This window comes from Desmodus rotundus, chromosome 8 (assembly GCF_022682495.2).
Source record: "Desmodus rotundus isolate HL8 chromosome 8, HLdesRot8A.1, whole genome shotgun sequence".
Taxonomy (NCBI): Eukaryota; Metazoa; Chordata; class Mammalia; order Chiroptera; family Phyllostomidae; genus Desmodus; species Desmodus rotundus.
In genome coordinates this window covers 89,196,108-89,211,306 of record NC_071394.1, presented here as the reverse complement: position 1 = coordinate 89,211,306, position 15,199 = coordinate 89,196,108, and the positions used below count along the sequence as shown (strand labels likewise).

General features: G+C 49.6%; 1 protein-coding gene across 5 annotated transcripts in view; it reads left to right on the top strand.

The window, feature by feature from the left end:
• CACNA1D (calcium voltage-gated channel subunit alpha1 D) overlaps positions 1–15,199 on the top strand; it is a 312,906-nt gene that overhangs the window by 271,764 nt on the left and 25,943 nt on the right. For all 5 annotated transcript variants that reach the window (XM_024556516.3, XM_045192203.2, XM_024556517.3 and 2 more), the window contains 9 exons: positions 99–227; positions 2,531–2,596; positions 4,105–4,196; positions 5,117–5,276; positions 5,855–5,982; positions 6,120–6,216; positions 8,467–8,569; positions 9,802–9,903; positions 14,998–15,128. In XM_024556516.3, the coding sequence (XP_024412284.2) occupies positions 99–227; positions 2,531–2,596; positions 4,105–4,196; positions 5,117–5,276; positions 5,855–5,982; positions 6,120–6,216; positions 8,467–8,569; positions 9,802–9,903; positions 14,998–15,128 (1,008 nt within the window). The remainder of the gene's footprint in view (positions 1–98; positions 228–2,530; positions 2,597–4,104; positions 4,197–5,116; positions 5,277–5,854; positions 5,983–6,119; positions 6,217–8,466; positions 8,570–9,801; positions 9,904–14,997; positions 15,129–15,199) is intronic.

The window sequence follows — 15,199 nt, the reverse complement described above, 5'->3', positions numbered from 1 at the left end:
TACCTCTGTCACCTGTGTTTGCATCTGTTGCTGTTTTTCTGAAAGTGTTGCATGTTCTACTTTCCATTGGGTTTGACCTCTCCATGATAACCCTTCAGAACTCTGAAGAGAGCAATAGAATCTCCATCACCTTTTTCCGTCTTTTCCGAGTGATGCGATTGGTGAAGCTTCTCAGCAGGGGGGAAGGCATCCGGACATTGCTGTGGACTTTTATTAAGTCCTTTCAGGTAAGAGCCATGCCAAGGGCTTCTCTTTGTCTTTAAAGATCCTGTATAAGTCAGTGATTGTCCCTTGTTGTGGAGAATCCGGACTCTCTTCTGCATGTCCACGGTGACCACTAGGTCACGTGACTGCCTGGGTCACATGACCACCTAGGTCAACAGGGAATATGGAATGCTGGGAGGACCTGACCCTGCATTACTTGGGTAAATCAAATAGGATTACTTCCTTAAAAGGAACAGAAAGCAGTGAGGACCCGCAGCTGAGGGTTCTGCACCATTTCCAAGACTGATAGAGATATGGAGCCTCTCAGTACCTTGGTCCAGTCCTCCCCAGGAAGCACCATGGTGGGTGGTGATATCTGAAAGCAGTAGGCCCCCAGAAGCCTAACAGCCTCTCGCTAGGATGGCTTCTCCTCGCAGGGCTGCAACAGTCCTGGCTGCCAGCTAGTCTAGACACGGATCAGAGCCCCCTGGGCCTGGGCCAGCACATCATCACCAGCGTCTGGGTTATCGAATGCCTGAAAGGACTACGGAGTGGACATTTAAGCATAAGCCAGGTCTCAGTCATCATTTGTGACTCTTCAGCCTGGTGCAATCTGGTTCTGGTCTACTCCCGAAACTTCCAGTACCCCACCCAGATACTCTAGTCTTCTGGACCGAATCCACAGGGAGAGGGGTATAGATTCTCCCTACACCCATGCAGGGAATTTGTAGATATGCACAAGCATTAGAAATGAATCATGCATCTGTTTCTTTATTATTTGACTATTTTAATTCAAAAGTAATAAGTGCTCACATTAATAAGTGAAGCAGTCCAAAGGTAAACTAAGAAAAAGTACCTACTGGTCCCCTGCCACCTCAGAGGTAACCAGTGCTAACATCCCAGGAAGCATTTTTCCACAGTGGGTTGGGTAGGATTCTAACACATACAGAGGAGGAGGGATGGCATCTGGGGAAGGGAGTAGATCCAGAAACTCAAAGAAGGAAAATCACAAGTCCTGGTGGGGAAAATGCAGGAGGAACCAGAATGCAGCCCTGAGAGAGGCAGGGTGGCGCGGGGGCCTGAGGCAGGCAAGCCTTGATCTTGGTAAGGGATGACATCTAGTCTATTATTAATATGAGGTACCAAAGTTTGTGAATGAACTGCTATAAAAATACAATGAATTCATGTAATAATGTCATTCCTACTTACTTTTAAAAAAATTGCTTAACTTTTTAATAAATTCTGTCATAAAAACTGAGAAATGGTGCCAACAAAATTGTTAAATATTCTGTAATCTAAGAAGAAAATGCGTATACGTGTAGGAAAGCCACAGGGTTAGTGGGGCTCCACAAACCAGTGCGGCCGTCAGGACGGTGTGGCCGCACCGGGCTGGGCTGGCCATCACAGACCCAGAGCTGGCACACGTCGGAGAGTTCTTAGCTGCTGGCTTGCTTCTGGTGCCCTTCCGCTGATGGGAGAGAAAGTGGGTGCTTTAAGCATGTGGGTCTGGCATTCAGTTTAACACTCTGGGCACTCCTTGGGGGTGTGCCGCACACAGGGACATCTGCTGTCACGTGAGCTGGGGTAAAAAAAGCAGCTGAGGAGCAGCGTTAGAGGACGAGGGGTCTGACCTCACACACACACTTGTGTTCCATGTTCCTAAGGGTGGCCCAGGCTGACAGCTGCCCAGCCTGCGCCCTTTCTTCCCTCACTGTGTGGTTCTTTCAGAAAGTGTGCATTTTGAGAAAAGTGTCTTGCTTTGTATAGCGATAGCCAGAAAGTGGTTCTTTCTCTCTGACCCAGTAATTCCACGCCTGAGACTCCACCTTAAGGAAACACTTAGGAGATGGCCAGGTGATTTGCACAAAGACGTTTCTTGGCAAGGTGAACTACAATGGCGCCTCGCCCCTGCCCCGCACGTGCCCATAAACTTAAGTGGAAGCCACCTCAATGTCAGTGTTCTGGAATGGTTTGCTCAATTACAATATTTTCACAAAGGAATCCAGTGAGGAATTTAAACATTAATATGAGACTGATGTGTCTGCATTGACACTGTTTAGGGTTGGGAGACACTGTTAATGACCCTGGGAAGCTGTCCTGCCTGCAGCTGCCTGCAGCTATGTAACACTAGGTGTGCACGTGGTTGGGGGGCTCAGGACTGAAATCACCATGCTGGGCTAGGGTGTGAAAGTCCTTCCTCTCCGTTGACGTTCTTTCAATATAACATGGAAAAAAAAAGCATGTGGCCTCATGTGGGTCTTCAGTCTGTGCCCAGGCAGTGACGGGCAAGAGGCCAATGCTGAGCCGAGTGCTTCCTCTCTTCCAGGCGCTTCCGTATGTCGCCCTCCTCATAGCCATGTTGTTCTTCATCTACGCAGTGATTGGCATGCAGGTAAGCTCCAGCTCCACTGGGGTCCTGTTTCCTGGATAAACCCAAGCCTATGGCAAGATGCACCTTGGCCAGGTGGAATGGAAAAATAAGGTCATACATTTGCAGCCGTTGCCTCAGCTTCCTAAGAGTGGAGATGAGGAAGACTTGGCTCCAGAGGAAAGAGCCTGTGCCAGAGAGAGCCGGGCTCACAGAGCAAGGAGGGGCTGGAATAAGCCAAGGAAAGCTGGGTTTGGTGGCACTCCTCACCCCCAATATGAGTCTTGGGAGAGTCAACCGATTGAGAAAATCCATAGTTGATTTTAGCCACAGGAAATGCCATACTAAAAGAAGCTGTAATTGTCCTATTTTCTGCACTGATGTTACTAAGAAGATATTTAGTTATACGAGTGGTTTGTACTCTGAAAAATTGAAACAAAATAGTTTCTGATGCTGTGGTGAACCTGAACTGGGAACATTATCTTGCCTCAATAGTACCCCAAAGAAGCATGAAACCAGGTCATTCTTTGACCCTGGCTGAGGGGTGTCAGGATTCTTGCCAGCTCTTCCTGGGGTAGGGAACAGGACTGGAGCTTCATTAACAGCTGAGCCCTAACACGGAGTGGCTGCAGTGGACAGAACCTCCAGGAGGAGAGAGAGGTGGAGGGCAGCCTATGGGGCTGGACGTCCCTGGGTGGCCTCTGTACCACATTCTCTGCAGGTTCGATGCCCTCTTTCAGATAGGGGAGGGATATGAGTGTAAAGAGATGGAGCGATTCCAGAGGCAAAGAAGGGGTCATGCTTATTTATTTCATTCTGAAGGCATAGAAGGATTCTCAAATTGCTAGGAATCCCACCAGGAGTTGTGCACCAAGAATCAACATGCTTGAGCCCCTGCCATTCAGCAGTATGTGATGCCGTGTGCCCCAAAAGGTCCTTTATGCAGGATGCTCTCATGCAAACCCAGAGCTGTCTCAGAGACCTGCAAACTGCACTGCGCGTACCACCACTGGCATCACCTCTTCTGAGATGTCAGTCTGCTTCTCCAAGTCCCACAAGTGTTTCCTAATTTCCCCTTACCCTGGAGGTAAAGCCTACCCTCCTTTCCGTGGCCCACTGGCCTGACACAAGCCTGACCGTGGCCTGTCTGTGCATACTCGTTCTCTTCATTTCCTGGAGCACCTGTGTAGCCTCAGTTCTTCTGGGCCTTCATCTCACTCACATGGAGCCTCCCTGACCCAACCCCCCAGCCTCCGATATGCGAACCTCTCTGTGCTCCCCTGTCCAGCTGGACCATCCCAGCTCTGACCCAGAGAAAGGAGCTCCTTGAGGGGAGAGTGTGCCCAACATCACCACGTTCTCAGTGGTGAGCACAGTGCCTGGCACTTCTCTGTGAATAAACGAAGTGCCAAGCACCGTGGGAAAGCCCTTTGGGTGTGGCTGGAACTTTAGTTAGTTCTAAATTCACATATGGAGGATTTTTTTTTTATGACAAAATCTGTTCTTCTTTCCCTAATAATTTCTCCACCCAGATGTTTGGGAAAGTTGCCATGAGAGATAACAACCAGATCAACAGGAACAACAATTTCCAGACCTTTCCCCAGGCAGTGCTGCTGCTCTTCAGGTGACTGGTTCCTGCACAGGGCGTGTCTCCCTGCAGCTGCAGGCTCTGGAGTGACCGAGGACACGTGTTGTTAAAGCCATGTGCCCGTGCCCAGTGGGTCATGGCGGCTTTTTGTATTTGTTTTTTATTTGTAAACAAAGACACTGGCGTCTCAGGCACGGAATGTTGCTGGCTTGTTGAAACTGCTGTGGTTTTTCAGGTTGTGGCTGGCTTGAGGTTTATCCTTTTGGGAGTTAGTTGGGTCCACTAAGGCCACCGGGGCAATGGAAGGAGATAAGCTTATGCAGGGGAGCATGCTCTGAAACACAACCAGGAACACGGAGATTTTGCATGAACATAGAGGCCTTTTGCACAGCCAATGGGGAACATCCTAAAATATGGAATTTGAAATGTTATGGGATTGTTTTTAACCCCAGTTAATTAACTTTGTAACCAAGGGTGCCTCAAAGTGAAAGAACTTCCTAGAAATCATAGAAGTAATTGGTAATGTCTTTGGTGACTGGATAGCAAGTCATTTGCAAGGTAGGCAGTTTCCCATTGTTGGCTTTCAACAAAATGGAATGGGGTCTAATCAAGTTGTCAGATGTTGTCATTAAAAGACAATTAATGATCCATAAAAACTTTAAGGGTTTGAAGAAAAGGCACAAAAATAAACATCTCCTTTTACAAAAAGAATTGATGTGCTTATATCGATTGATATAAATCAAAGGAAGTTGTAGCAGGGCCTCCACTTCTTGAGATAAATTGCATTTGAAATAAGTAGGAATTTCATATTTTCACTGATTAAAACTGGCTCTTCAACAAATTCCTTAGGTTTTGCTCCAGTGAAAAAATTTTTTTTCTTAACATTTTTTAGAGGTCTAAGCGTCCAATCCCTTCTTCCCCAACTAAAAGCCCTTTCTTTGCTCCCTCTAAAAAAGGTGTGCGACAGGTGAGGCCTGGCAGGAGATCATGCTGGCCTGCCTCCCGGGGAAGCTCTGTGACCCCGAGTCGGATTACAACCCTGGGGAGGAGTACTCCTGTGGGAGCAACTTCGCCATCGTGTATTTCATCAGTTTTTACATGCTCTGCGCGTTTCTGGTACGTGATCAGAAGGGCTCCCCCTCTGAATGAGCAGATGTTCATGTAGTGTTTGGAATTCAGACCAGTGATGTTGCCCCATCCACTCGCTGTGGGTATTCTGTGTCGAAGTGCAGCACCCTAGACTCCACTTGGCAGTCTTGGCAGAGGCTTTTGCTTGATCATTGAATGTTAAGCACCTTCATTGTCCACAGGGCTTTGATGCTCAGTCACAGGCTTGGGGCAGTCACTGCCCTAGCTTTTTAGGGCTGCTGATTTCTTTATAAACATTTCAAAGCCAGTGCATGTAGCGGTGACTTAAGAGTGTGAGTTATTTGGTAGTAATGAAATTATAAAACTGTGATGTGCTTCAGAAGTCCAGATAATTCATCCTCCTGCCCTCCCCTGGGAGTAGAACCAAAGCCATCTCAGAAAGCTAGAAGCCTATGCTCCCTCAAATGTTCTTTAGAAGGAGAGTTTTTAAAGCCTCTCTGGAGAAATGGGTTCAAGTGCTTTTTGTCCCTGTAACGAAGAAGCAGTTCCTAGCCCACTTCATCCCACTGTAGGTGAAGCTCCCTCCCTCTCATTTGCTTTCACAGATCATCAACCTGTTTGTGGCTGTCATCATGGATAACTTTGATTACCTGACCCGGGACTGGTCTATTCTGGGACCTCACCACTTAGATGAATTCAAAAGAATATGGTCAGAATATGACCCCGAGGCAAAGTAGGTTGGAAAGGGTTCTATCTGGCTGGTGTGGGCTGTTTCAGGCACGTTGGCTGTGGTTTCGGTGGAAGGCGGGATGGGCTGGAAGCTCATGCCAGCAGTGCTGCCCTGGACCTCATGCTGTACTTTGTCTCCAGGGGAAGGATCAAGCACCTGGACGTGGTCACCCTGCTTCGCCGCATCCAGCCTCCCCTGGGGTTTGGGAAATTATGCCCACACAGAGTAGCCTGTAAGGTAAATGTCCTGTGTGGGTGATGGCCTCTCTTGCTGCAACTTCCTTGTTCATTCAAAAAACACGAAGTGACATTCTCTCAAACCTTCTGTCGGGCACTGGAGATGCAGAGGTGAATAATATGTGGTTCCTGTCCTTGGGGAGCTCCCAGAAGTGTAACTCTGAGGCCACCCTGTCAGCCAAGAATAAGAATAGGAAGGGGATTATGTAATTTGTCACTGGGTGAATGGAGGGGAAGGTGACATTTGCATCAGGTCCAGAAGGAGAGACGTGGGGGTTTGTCAGCATGGGAAGGGCGCTGCAGAAAGGAAGCACAGAGAACCCAGACACAGAGGCAGGAGAATGGACATCGTGTTGGCAAATGGGGAATCACAGTGTGGCTAGAACAGAAGAGGAAGTGGCAGAAGGCCGCAGGCACAAACTCAGCATAGCTGTGCAGAACATCCCATGCCATGCTAGTTCCAGGGAAGAAACACGAGGGAACTTCCACGTGAGGAAGGCAGCTCTGGCAATGGAGAAGTAAGCTGGGCCCGGCAGAGCACCCGGGAGGGCTGTTGAGTTGTCTAAGTATGAAGTGACTAGAGCCAGAGAGAGGGCAGTGGATCTGGGGTCAGTGAGGAGGGGATGGCTTAAAGCTCCATTTGGGAAGTAGAATGGAGAAGACCTGGTCCCTGGGCATTTCTAGCGGGGGTGCTGGTGGGTGCCATACTGTGCCCTCTGCTGCTACAGCTCCCCTCCTGGGGAGCCGCAGGCGGGGGCCTGTTGTGGATGGGTCCAGACCTCCCACCTGCTCCATTTCTGTAGCTCTCACATCAGACTGTGCTCTCTGTGAGCTCCAGCCATGATTTCAACAGAAAAGAATTCCCCTTTTAAATAAGAAAACTGCAAGATTTGCCTGTTGAAACTTGACCCTATAGAAATCCAGCCAGTCTGCATTCCAGGGTTGCCGGGCCTGTTCTAGACAAGACCCAGGTAACAGAGTATAGGCTACTGTGCATTTCAGGCTTTCAAAGAAATTTTCTAAGCCAAACTGTTCCCTGCCCTGAAGTCTCCGGAGTCCCATCAGCAAGTCCCTGGGGTCCTTGCCATGTCTTTGATTCTTCTCAGCCTGGACTCCGGGTTGGCAGTTGACTTTCTTTTTCATAAATTTCCTAGTACCAGCCTCTTTTCTGCTTTCCAAGAACAGTGGATTCCCACTCGGAGCTGTCGTCTTGCATTTGCATTTCCAGACCCTTTTACATAAAGGATCTGAGTGTCCTAAAGGCACAAAGTGGTCCATTTTGTTGACTCAGGAACTTGTCGGGAAAAGTGACTAGGCGTCCCGGCTGCCTGTGCTGGGTTTGGAGACGTTTGGTTGGTAATAGGACTGGGAAGTTAAGTGGGGTGCATCAGGCAAACACACATTTCCAGTGCATTTAATAAAGAGGAAAAAAACCTTTTTCTTACTTTTTTTTGGAGGGACACCCTGTCAGCCAAAAATAAGAGATTTGAAACTATTTATGATTATAATTATCATCATTTAGCACTTAGCTTGTTCCAGGCACTGGGCTGAAATCTGTGTCTCTGATCTTTAATCTTTGCATGGCCCCTTTGGTGTGGGCATGTCATCAGTTTTTACAGATGAGGTCCCGGGGGCCCAGAGAGGGTGTTTGTCACCCACTCCTGTCCAACTCTCAGTGCCGGTGTTGGAGGGAACAGGAGGACAGGAAGAGAAGTGGACAGTAGGGATGTTGCCCTGAAAGACCAAGCACTTGGAGGAACCACGTGACTCCACAAGGGTCTCACCAGGGCAGGTCCTCGAAGGACGCTCCCTGTGTTAGGAATAGTAATGAACCCCGTTGCGTGCGAACCCAAGTCCCACGCCCTGCACCTGTCTCACTGTGCCTGGTACAGCATTTTACCCTCACAGCAGCCTGAAGGATGTGCCCAGAAGAGAGTCCTGACCCACGGCACACAAGGAGAGCTGGTTAATGAGAAAGGGAGAAGAATGCTGAAACAGTGAGATGGTTGAACAGTTAAGGTTAAAAACAAAAACCAAAACACCTCATCCAAGGGCCAGCATTTGTGTTTCATGACTAAATCTTTGATCTTTGTCTTGTGAGAGCCCTCCGGCTGGCAGGTGCTGCTCACATGGCTGTTGACTTAAATTGAGGGTCGACTACAACAGATCGGAGGGAGAAACAGAATAAATGTAGAAAATGCTGTCATCAATCATTCACATTCTAGTTCAAAACGTTTCTTTCTGTTTGCAGAGACTAGTTGCCATGAACATGCCTCTCAACAGTGACGGGACAGTCATGTTTAATGCGACCCTGTTTGCCTTGGTTCGAACAGCTCTTAAAATCAAGACCGAAGGTGAGAACCCCTGGGAGCAGGTCGGGTGGTAGAACTGGGAGATGCCCCCTCCCACCTGTGTTCTGCCTTCTGGGCCTTTCCTTGTCAAAGGAGGCCCTGGGAAGAGGGTGGTGAGTGCAATGAGAATGTTTGTGCTGATGGACGCGGCTGTGCCCACCTCCTTCCCACCTTCTTTCCTTCCTTTATTCTTCACTGTCCCAGAAAGTCTGGAGGTGCTCATTGCCACTGCTTACTACAGAGCGGGAGAAATAGGTGGGAGATCGGGGTACACGCATTCACTTCAGCTGCTCCTTACGACTTGTGTGACCGTCAGAGAGGGATTTGGCTGTTCTGACCTGTAGTTTGTTTCTCTATGGAAAGGAAATAAACACACCCAAATCAGGGAAGTCCTGGGGACAAGATGAGCTGATGTCTGCAGAATCCCCTCTGCAGTGCTGGCACATAGTGGGCAACGGGAAATACTGTTAAGACCAGCGTCTTTTCAGCTGACGCGAAGCAGAGTCGCCTTTGGGGCTATGCTCGGCCCTGCTGGAATAGCCCTGTAGCATGGCCATTGGGGTTGGCTCAGTGGCAGCTTCAGAGGTGGAATGGGAGGCAGAAGTGACCAGGAGGGGAAGAAGCGGAGCCTGTGAGGGAGGAGAGGGAAGAGGGGTCAAAAGGGACACTGCGGAGCTAGTGGACAGCTGTTTTCCCAAGCTCAGGGTGACTGTCCAGCAGAGCCAGTCCCTGCAAGCTAATGTGCTCTTTGCAGGGTGCTTCTGTGTACCGGGCCCCAGCGGCATCAGTGAGGGATGCAGAGGGCAGGATGCTCTTCTGTACTGACATGTTAGTGGAGGAGACAAACCTCAGCCCTTCTGATAAAAGACCAAGATCATATGGGTGCTACAGATGAGTATACACAGTAGGAACTGAAAGTCTTATTTGGGCAAAATTTAGTTTGGGTCTTTAAGGCTGGAGGCAGGATTTGGCATTCCAGACAGGGAGCAGCAGGAAGGGAATAGGCGTGGGCTTGGGATTCCAGAGTAAAACATGGTTGTCCCCACAGTGGAGTGACCGTATCTCTTTGCTGCTATAGGAAATGAGAATGACCCTGACCAGAGAGAGCCTGCTGGGAGGGGTGCCCCACCCGAGGGCCCTGCTTCCAGCCAGGAAAGCAGCAATGGTCAGAGCAGAGAGGGATTGCTGGGTAGAAGAAGCAAGGCCTGTTTTCTCCTCTTGCATTTTGAATCCAGGGAACCTGGAACAAGCTAATGAAGAACTCCGAGCTGTGATAAAGAAAATCTGGAAGAAAACCAGCATGAAACTACTTGACCAGGTCGTCCCACCAGCTGGTGGTCAGTGTAATCTATTTCCTAAGTAATTCTTGGCCAGCACATTGGTTTCAGTGACAGAGTCTCCAGCCAGCCTGGACTGCAGAATGCTTTATGTATCAGCTAGGTCATTGAGGCCAACAGCTAAAGAAGGCCCCTTGGCGGTATTATTTGGGGGTAATATTAAGACCATTCTGAAGGCGAGGTGTCAGTGGGAGGGAAACCAGACCAAGATGGCTGGAGTGGGGGTTTTCTTGTTGGTAGAGGAATTAATGTTAGAGAACAGGCTTGCCACCTCAAAACGAAAAAGCCTATGTTTTTTGGCCCAAAATGAAATGTTTAAAACTAGTTTCCATTTGTCCTTTAATGTATTGTTGAAAGCTTCTCAGGAAAAATGGTTAGCTGTCAGAAAATGGTATTTCCCAAATGTTCTTACCAAGACTGCGTTTACTACCCTAACGACCAAAGGTGTCCCCTTAACTAGAATTTAGAGTAGGAACAGGACTAACAGGCATGCTTATGTCCTTTTGTTATTTATCATGAAATAACTGACTAAACTTTTTTCAGATTTTTATATATATATATATATATATATAAAACATATATATATATATAATGTATACACTGTTTTTCCACTTTTGTTTAAGTGCACATGGACTTAGAAGCTGAGGTGGTTGTTTTTGACTGTTTTATTTTCAAGTTTTAAAGGTGCAGGATCAGCCTACTCGGGGTCACCGTGCAGCATTCTGTCACCCCTCGTCCTGGGCTCGTGCTAAGCAGTTGGTGTATTTTGTGACCAACCAAACCTTTATAGTGTCACTGCCCCCACAGCTTTCGAGATTGCTCTGGCTCAGGCCTGGATGCCGACTCCGGAACCCCAGGCCAGGACGGTGGCCAAGGCCTCTCCCTCTGAGAAGGTGACAACCTCTGGCTTTTGGGGTCAGAGAGAGCAGCATGGTGGCCAGCTCTGCTCCTCAGCATGAAGCAAGAAGCAGTATGAGTTTGTGTCACTGCAGGGAACCACCCACAGCTAGCACGGCCTCCTGCTCAAAGCTGGGGACGATGGCCCACCAGGAAATGATAATGGGGAAAGCAAAAAAGTGCCCCCCCCCAAAAAAAGAACAAACGCCCCCAACTCCCACCCAGAGAACCCTGGCTGTCCGCAGAAGAACTGATCCTGCACATTTAAAACGACTCTGGTTTCATTCTTTTCTTTATAGCTGCACATCCACGAGCTCGCATGGCTTAGATATGTTGGTTTTGTAAAATTGTAACAATGTGCTTGAGGTTTTTCTGCAGCCTCCATTCCTTTCAATTCTCAGTTTTCAATTTTCAGAATATTCTGAAGCAATTCTGTTTTAGGGTGGTGGCATGGAATCAGAGTTATCTCTTGCCAACTGTATTCCCCTACAGTGTTTCTCAAAATACAGATGCATGCTTCAGAATAGTGGGCTGTGTCTGTCTAAGTAAACCTTCCCCACGTGGCCAGGAGCCCTGCTCCGCCTGCTGCACCTCACGTCGCTCTTGAAATGCCACCCTTGTTACACACTAGTCTCACTCACACAGCAGTGCCCATCCTGGCTAGACTCACCTGGGTGGCATCATCCACAGCACTGTGGTACCTCATTTCTTTCTATTTGACCAGAAAAATAGTCCAGACTTTGGCTCACCATCTAAGCTCCCTTCCTTTGAAAAACTGATCATCTTCTAGCTCTACTAGGCCACATATTCTTCTGCTTTCTTGCCTCAATGATGGGCCCTGGCTTTTTCTTGGTATTTCTGAAAATGGATTGAGGCTTAGGATGATGTGTTAATCTATTTCAAAATGGCGTCAGGTGGCATCGTGAAACCAAGAAGAAGGGAACGACCTTAGAGGGAGATGGAATGCTGCAGAGGTTCCGTGCCCTGGCTTGTGTACGTGCCTGGGCTGATGCTCATCAGGCCGAACCTCGGATCACTGCTATTGCCACTGAAGACGTTCAGAAGGCAGTGCGTTTCTGGCTTCAGTGGACAGACCCTGAATGAGTTGCTGAGCAGTGTTTTAATTTCTGTCTGTTTCTGACTCTTTCACACTCCAGTTGGCCAGTGGTTCCCAGCCTTTCCCACGTCATGGCACGCTTAGGAAATAGAATATTTGTACAGCCCTCTGAGCCAACAAGTGGGTAGCTCCCCAAGACTGAGGGGGCTCCGTGTCCCCCATGCTGTCACCTCGTCAGAGAGCAGCAGACTGGACCAGGGAGCTGTCCCAGTGCCTGGGCGATGTGGGGCGGTCAGAGAGCCCCTTCCAGACCTGGTCATGGAGTAGGTGCTCATCTTAGGAGCTGTTGCCAGCTCAGGTGTGATGTGAGGCGCCCCTAGGCTGTCATGAGCTTCATAGTAAGGGGACACTCAGGACTGAGCCCTGAATTACCAGCTGGGAACTTCTCTTCTGCAGGAGTCTGGCTGTGGGGACAGCCTGTCCTCTGTCTGCGTCATAAGGCTGAGGTGTCTCATTGCCTACTTCGGACTCTCACTCCACCTTCAGTCTTGTCATGCCACTGTGTGGGTCCTCCCCCTTTCTTTAGAAGTCCCCTCTCCTCCCAGAGGTTCTCCTTGCCTCTGGGCCTTCGTCCTTGGCCTGGATCTTTGGCTCTCATTCCCTGAAGAGCACTCAGAGCTGACCCCATCTCTTTCAGGAGTCCAGGCAGCCTCCCTGCATTCATGCCTTCTCTTCCTTCATTTTCTGTCCTGCTATAGCTTTTACATCTTCTGTTTTTGAGAACTCTTCCTGGCCTCAGTCTCAGTTAGCTCAGCATCTTAATGGAGCAGACCAAGCAGTCCTTGGATCCTGCCCTGCAGAGCCCTGGGTGGCTGTCTCTGCCCTGGACTTGCCCCTCTGGGAGTGACACAGCCAGCCCTCCGCTCTGAGCACACTGTCACCCTAGCTGTGGGCCACAGACAGCCAGGCCTTCCTGCAGGAGCCCCTTGGCCTCTGCGGGCTAGCACAGTCCAGGCTGAAGGGAGATAAGGGTCGGCCTGCGTGTGCTGGAAGCATCCCCGTATGGAATGAAGGGCCTTCTGTAGGTAGAGTGGTGTATTTCTGGAAGCCCCCAGAGAAGACTGGAAGCCCTGGACTGCAGAGGCCGGCTGTGGCGCAGCAGGTGGAGTGTCCCGGGATCCACAGGATCCTCTATGCAGCCTGTAGTCCGTCCTCCTGACTGCAGCCCAGTGGAGATAGAGAGACTTGTCTTCTGGGAGAGGCAGCCCCAAAGAAGAAGGTGACCTGTGTGGCAGAAGCTAGGCCGTCCCTCAGGGAGGTGTGCAGAGGAGGAGAAGAGCCCATGCTTGGTTGCTCATGTCCTACCTCGACTGGCCTGGGACAAGTCCTTTACCTCTCTCACCTGTCTGAGCGGGTGAGCAGATCCGCCGTCTCAGAGCTATAGTTGAAGAGGCCAGGTGACCCGTATAGAACTTCTCTGATACCGGGCCTGGCACCTGTAGGTGCCCGATAGTAGGCGTAGCTGGAATGGGGCCAAATGGGGAGCATCTCGAGAGCAAATCTGGTTGAAATGTCAAGACCTGGATGGTCTCTCTTCACTTGCCTCCTTGCCCGTGAGTTCATCCTTGGACCAGCTGAGACTGGTCAGGGGCCATGGTTTCACATGCTCTGCAAAGCCTTCGTTTCACTGTGGTGGCCCCTACGTCATTCCAGGACTTGCCCAATGTGGGTTGGGAAGGAATGCAACACATTCCCATAGCCAGACCAGTCCAAGCATCTCCTCTCACAGAAGCACTGAGTAGCTCTTGACCTACTCCGTTTGGAGAGGCGGCCCAGAATGGCCCAGTCGTGTCCAGAGACACCTCCTACATGGGCACTAAGTGAACCCCACCCAGGGTGTATTAGGGAGCACAGTGGGCCTTGGTGTCCCCCAACCTGTGGTACTCTGTGGTCCATTAAAATGGATGCCACCGTTGGTGGGCTATAAAATAATGGTGCTATGGCTCACAGCCATCCAGCCCCCAGCACTGAGGACCACCCAGCAGGGGGCCGAGTGCTTCACACGCCTCCTCTCCTGTGAGCCTCACAGCTCCTCTGAGAGGCAGCCCCCTTTACACACGAGAGCACAAGCCCATAGAAGTTGAGCCCCTTGCCCCAGATCATACGTAACTCTTACAAGGGCGGCCTGGCCAAAAGGTTAGCCGCACTAAAGCCTGAGGGCCTGCAGCCATTCCACCTCCCAGCCTCTGCAAGGCACAGTCAGTGGCCCGCGGCCCCATGTGGGGCGCGCCCAAGCTTTCCACCCAGGAGGCCTTGGTGCACCGCGGATCGGGTGGTGAGCACCCTCGGGAGAGCAGGGCTTGTGGAGACCCCCGGAGCACATGCACACTGCCAGGGTGGTTTATCGTCAGACAGCCGGAGCCTCTATTCTGCCTCATGCATCACCCATAAAATGCTCAGCAGAGTTCCAGTTCCCAGCGATCCATGTTGGTTGTTTCTGAATAAAATGGAAAGAAGTCAGCTAAACCATGAGGTTGGTTGGCACTGTCACAGCACAAAACCACAAGCGGTTCTGAATTACAGACCAAGAAATGGCATATGGAGGCTATTGGCAGAGAGTCAAGGGGCACATGAAAATCTGGGTTTGCAGTCACTTTACTGAACCTTCCTCTTCTTCCAAGCTTGTCTGTCACCTCTCTGAGGTCTCTATCTTTATCTCCAGGCATAGGGATTTGGATGGCTAATTGCCCTTGGTGTTCATGGTAATTACACATGCAAATCCCTGTGCACAGGAGTGAAAATACGGCCTATGAAGACTTTTCTGTTTTGTAACTTTTATTTTAAGTAAATAACAAAGACAGCACTTGGTAGTGTTACTAATACGCTGCTCTATTAAATTCATGACAAATGTTATTTTCTGCAATGTTGAGTATCAGTTTATTTAACTGACTCTAATTTTAAGCCTTAACTGCTTTGCCAAACCTTGCTTTTTGCTAGATCTAGTCTCCCTCCTGTGTAGTAAGCCGAGAGCTCAGTGCCTTCTGCGCTCCCCCACCCCCTCCCCCAGCCAGAAGCCAGTGTTTAGGCTCTTGGTGCAAATGTGCTGATTCGGGAGAGCTCTGTCTGGTCTCTCCGTTTAGATGATGAGGTAACCGTGGGGAAGTTCTATGCCACTTTCCTGATACAGGACTACTTTAGGAAATTCAAGAAACGGAAAGAACAAGGACTGGTGGGAAAATACCCTGCGAAGAACACCACAATTGCCCTACAGGTGAATTGTTGTTTTCTTGTTTTCTCTTCTCACTAACGATTTTACAAGCTTATTTGAAATACTAGAGAGCT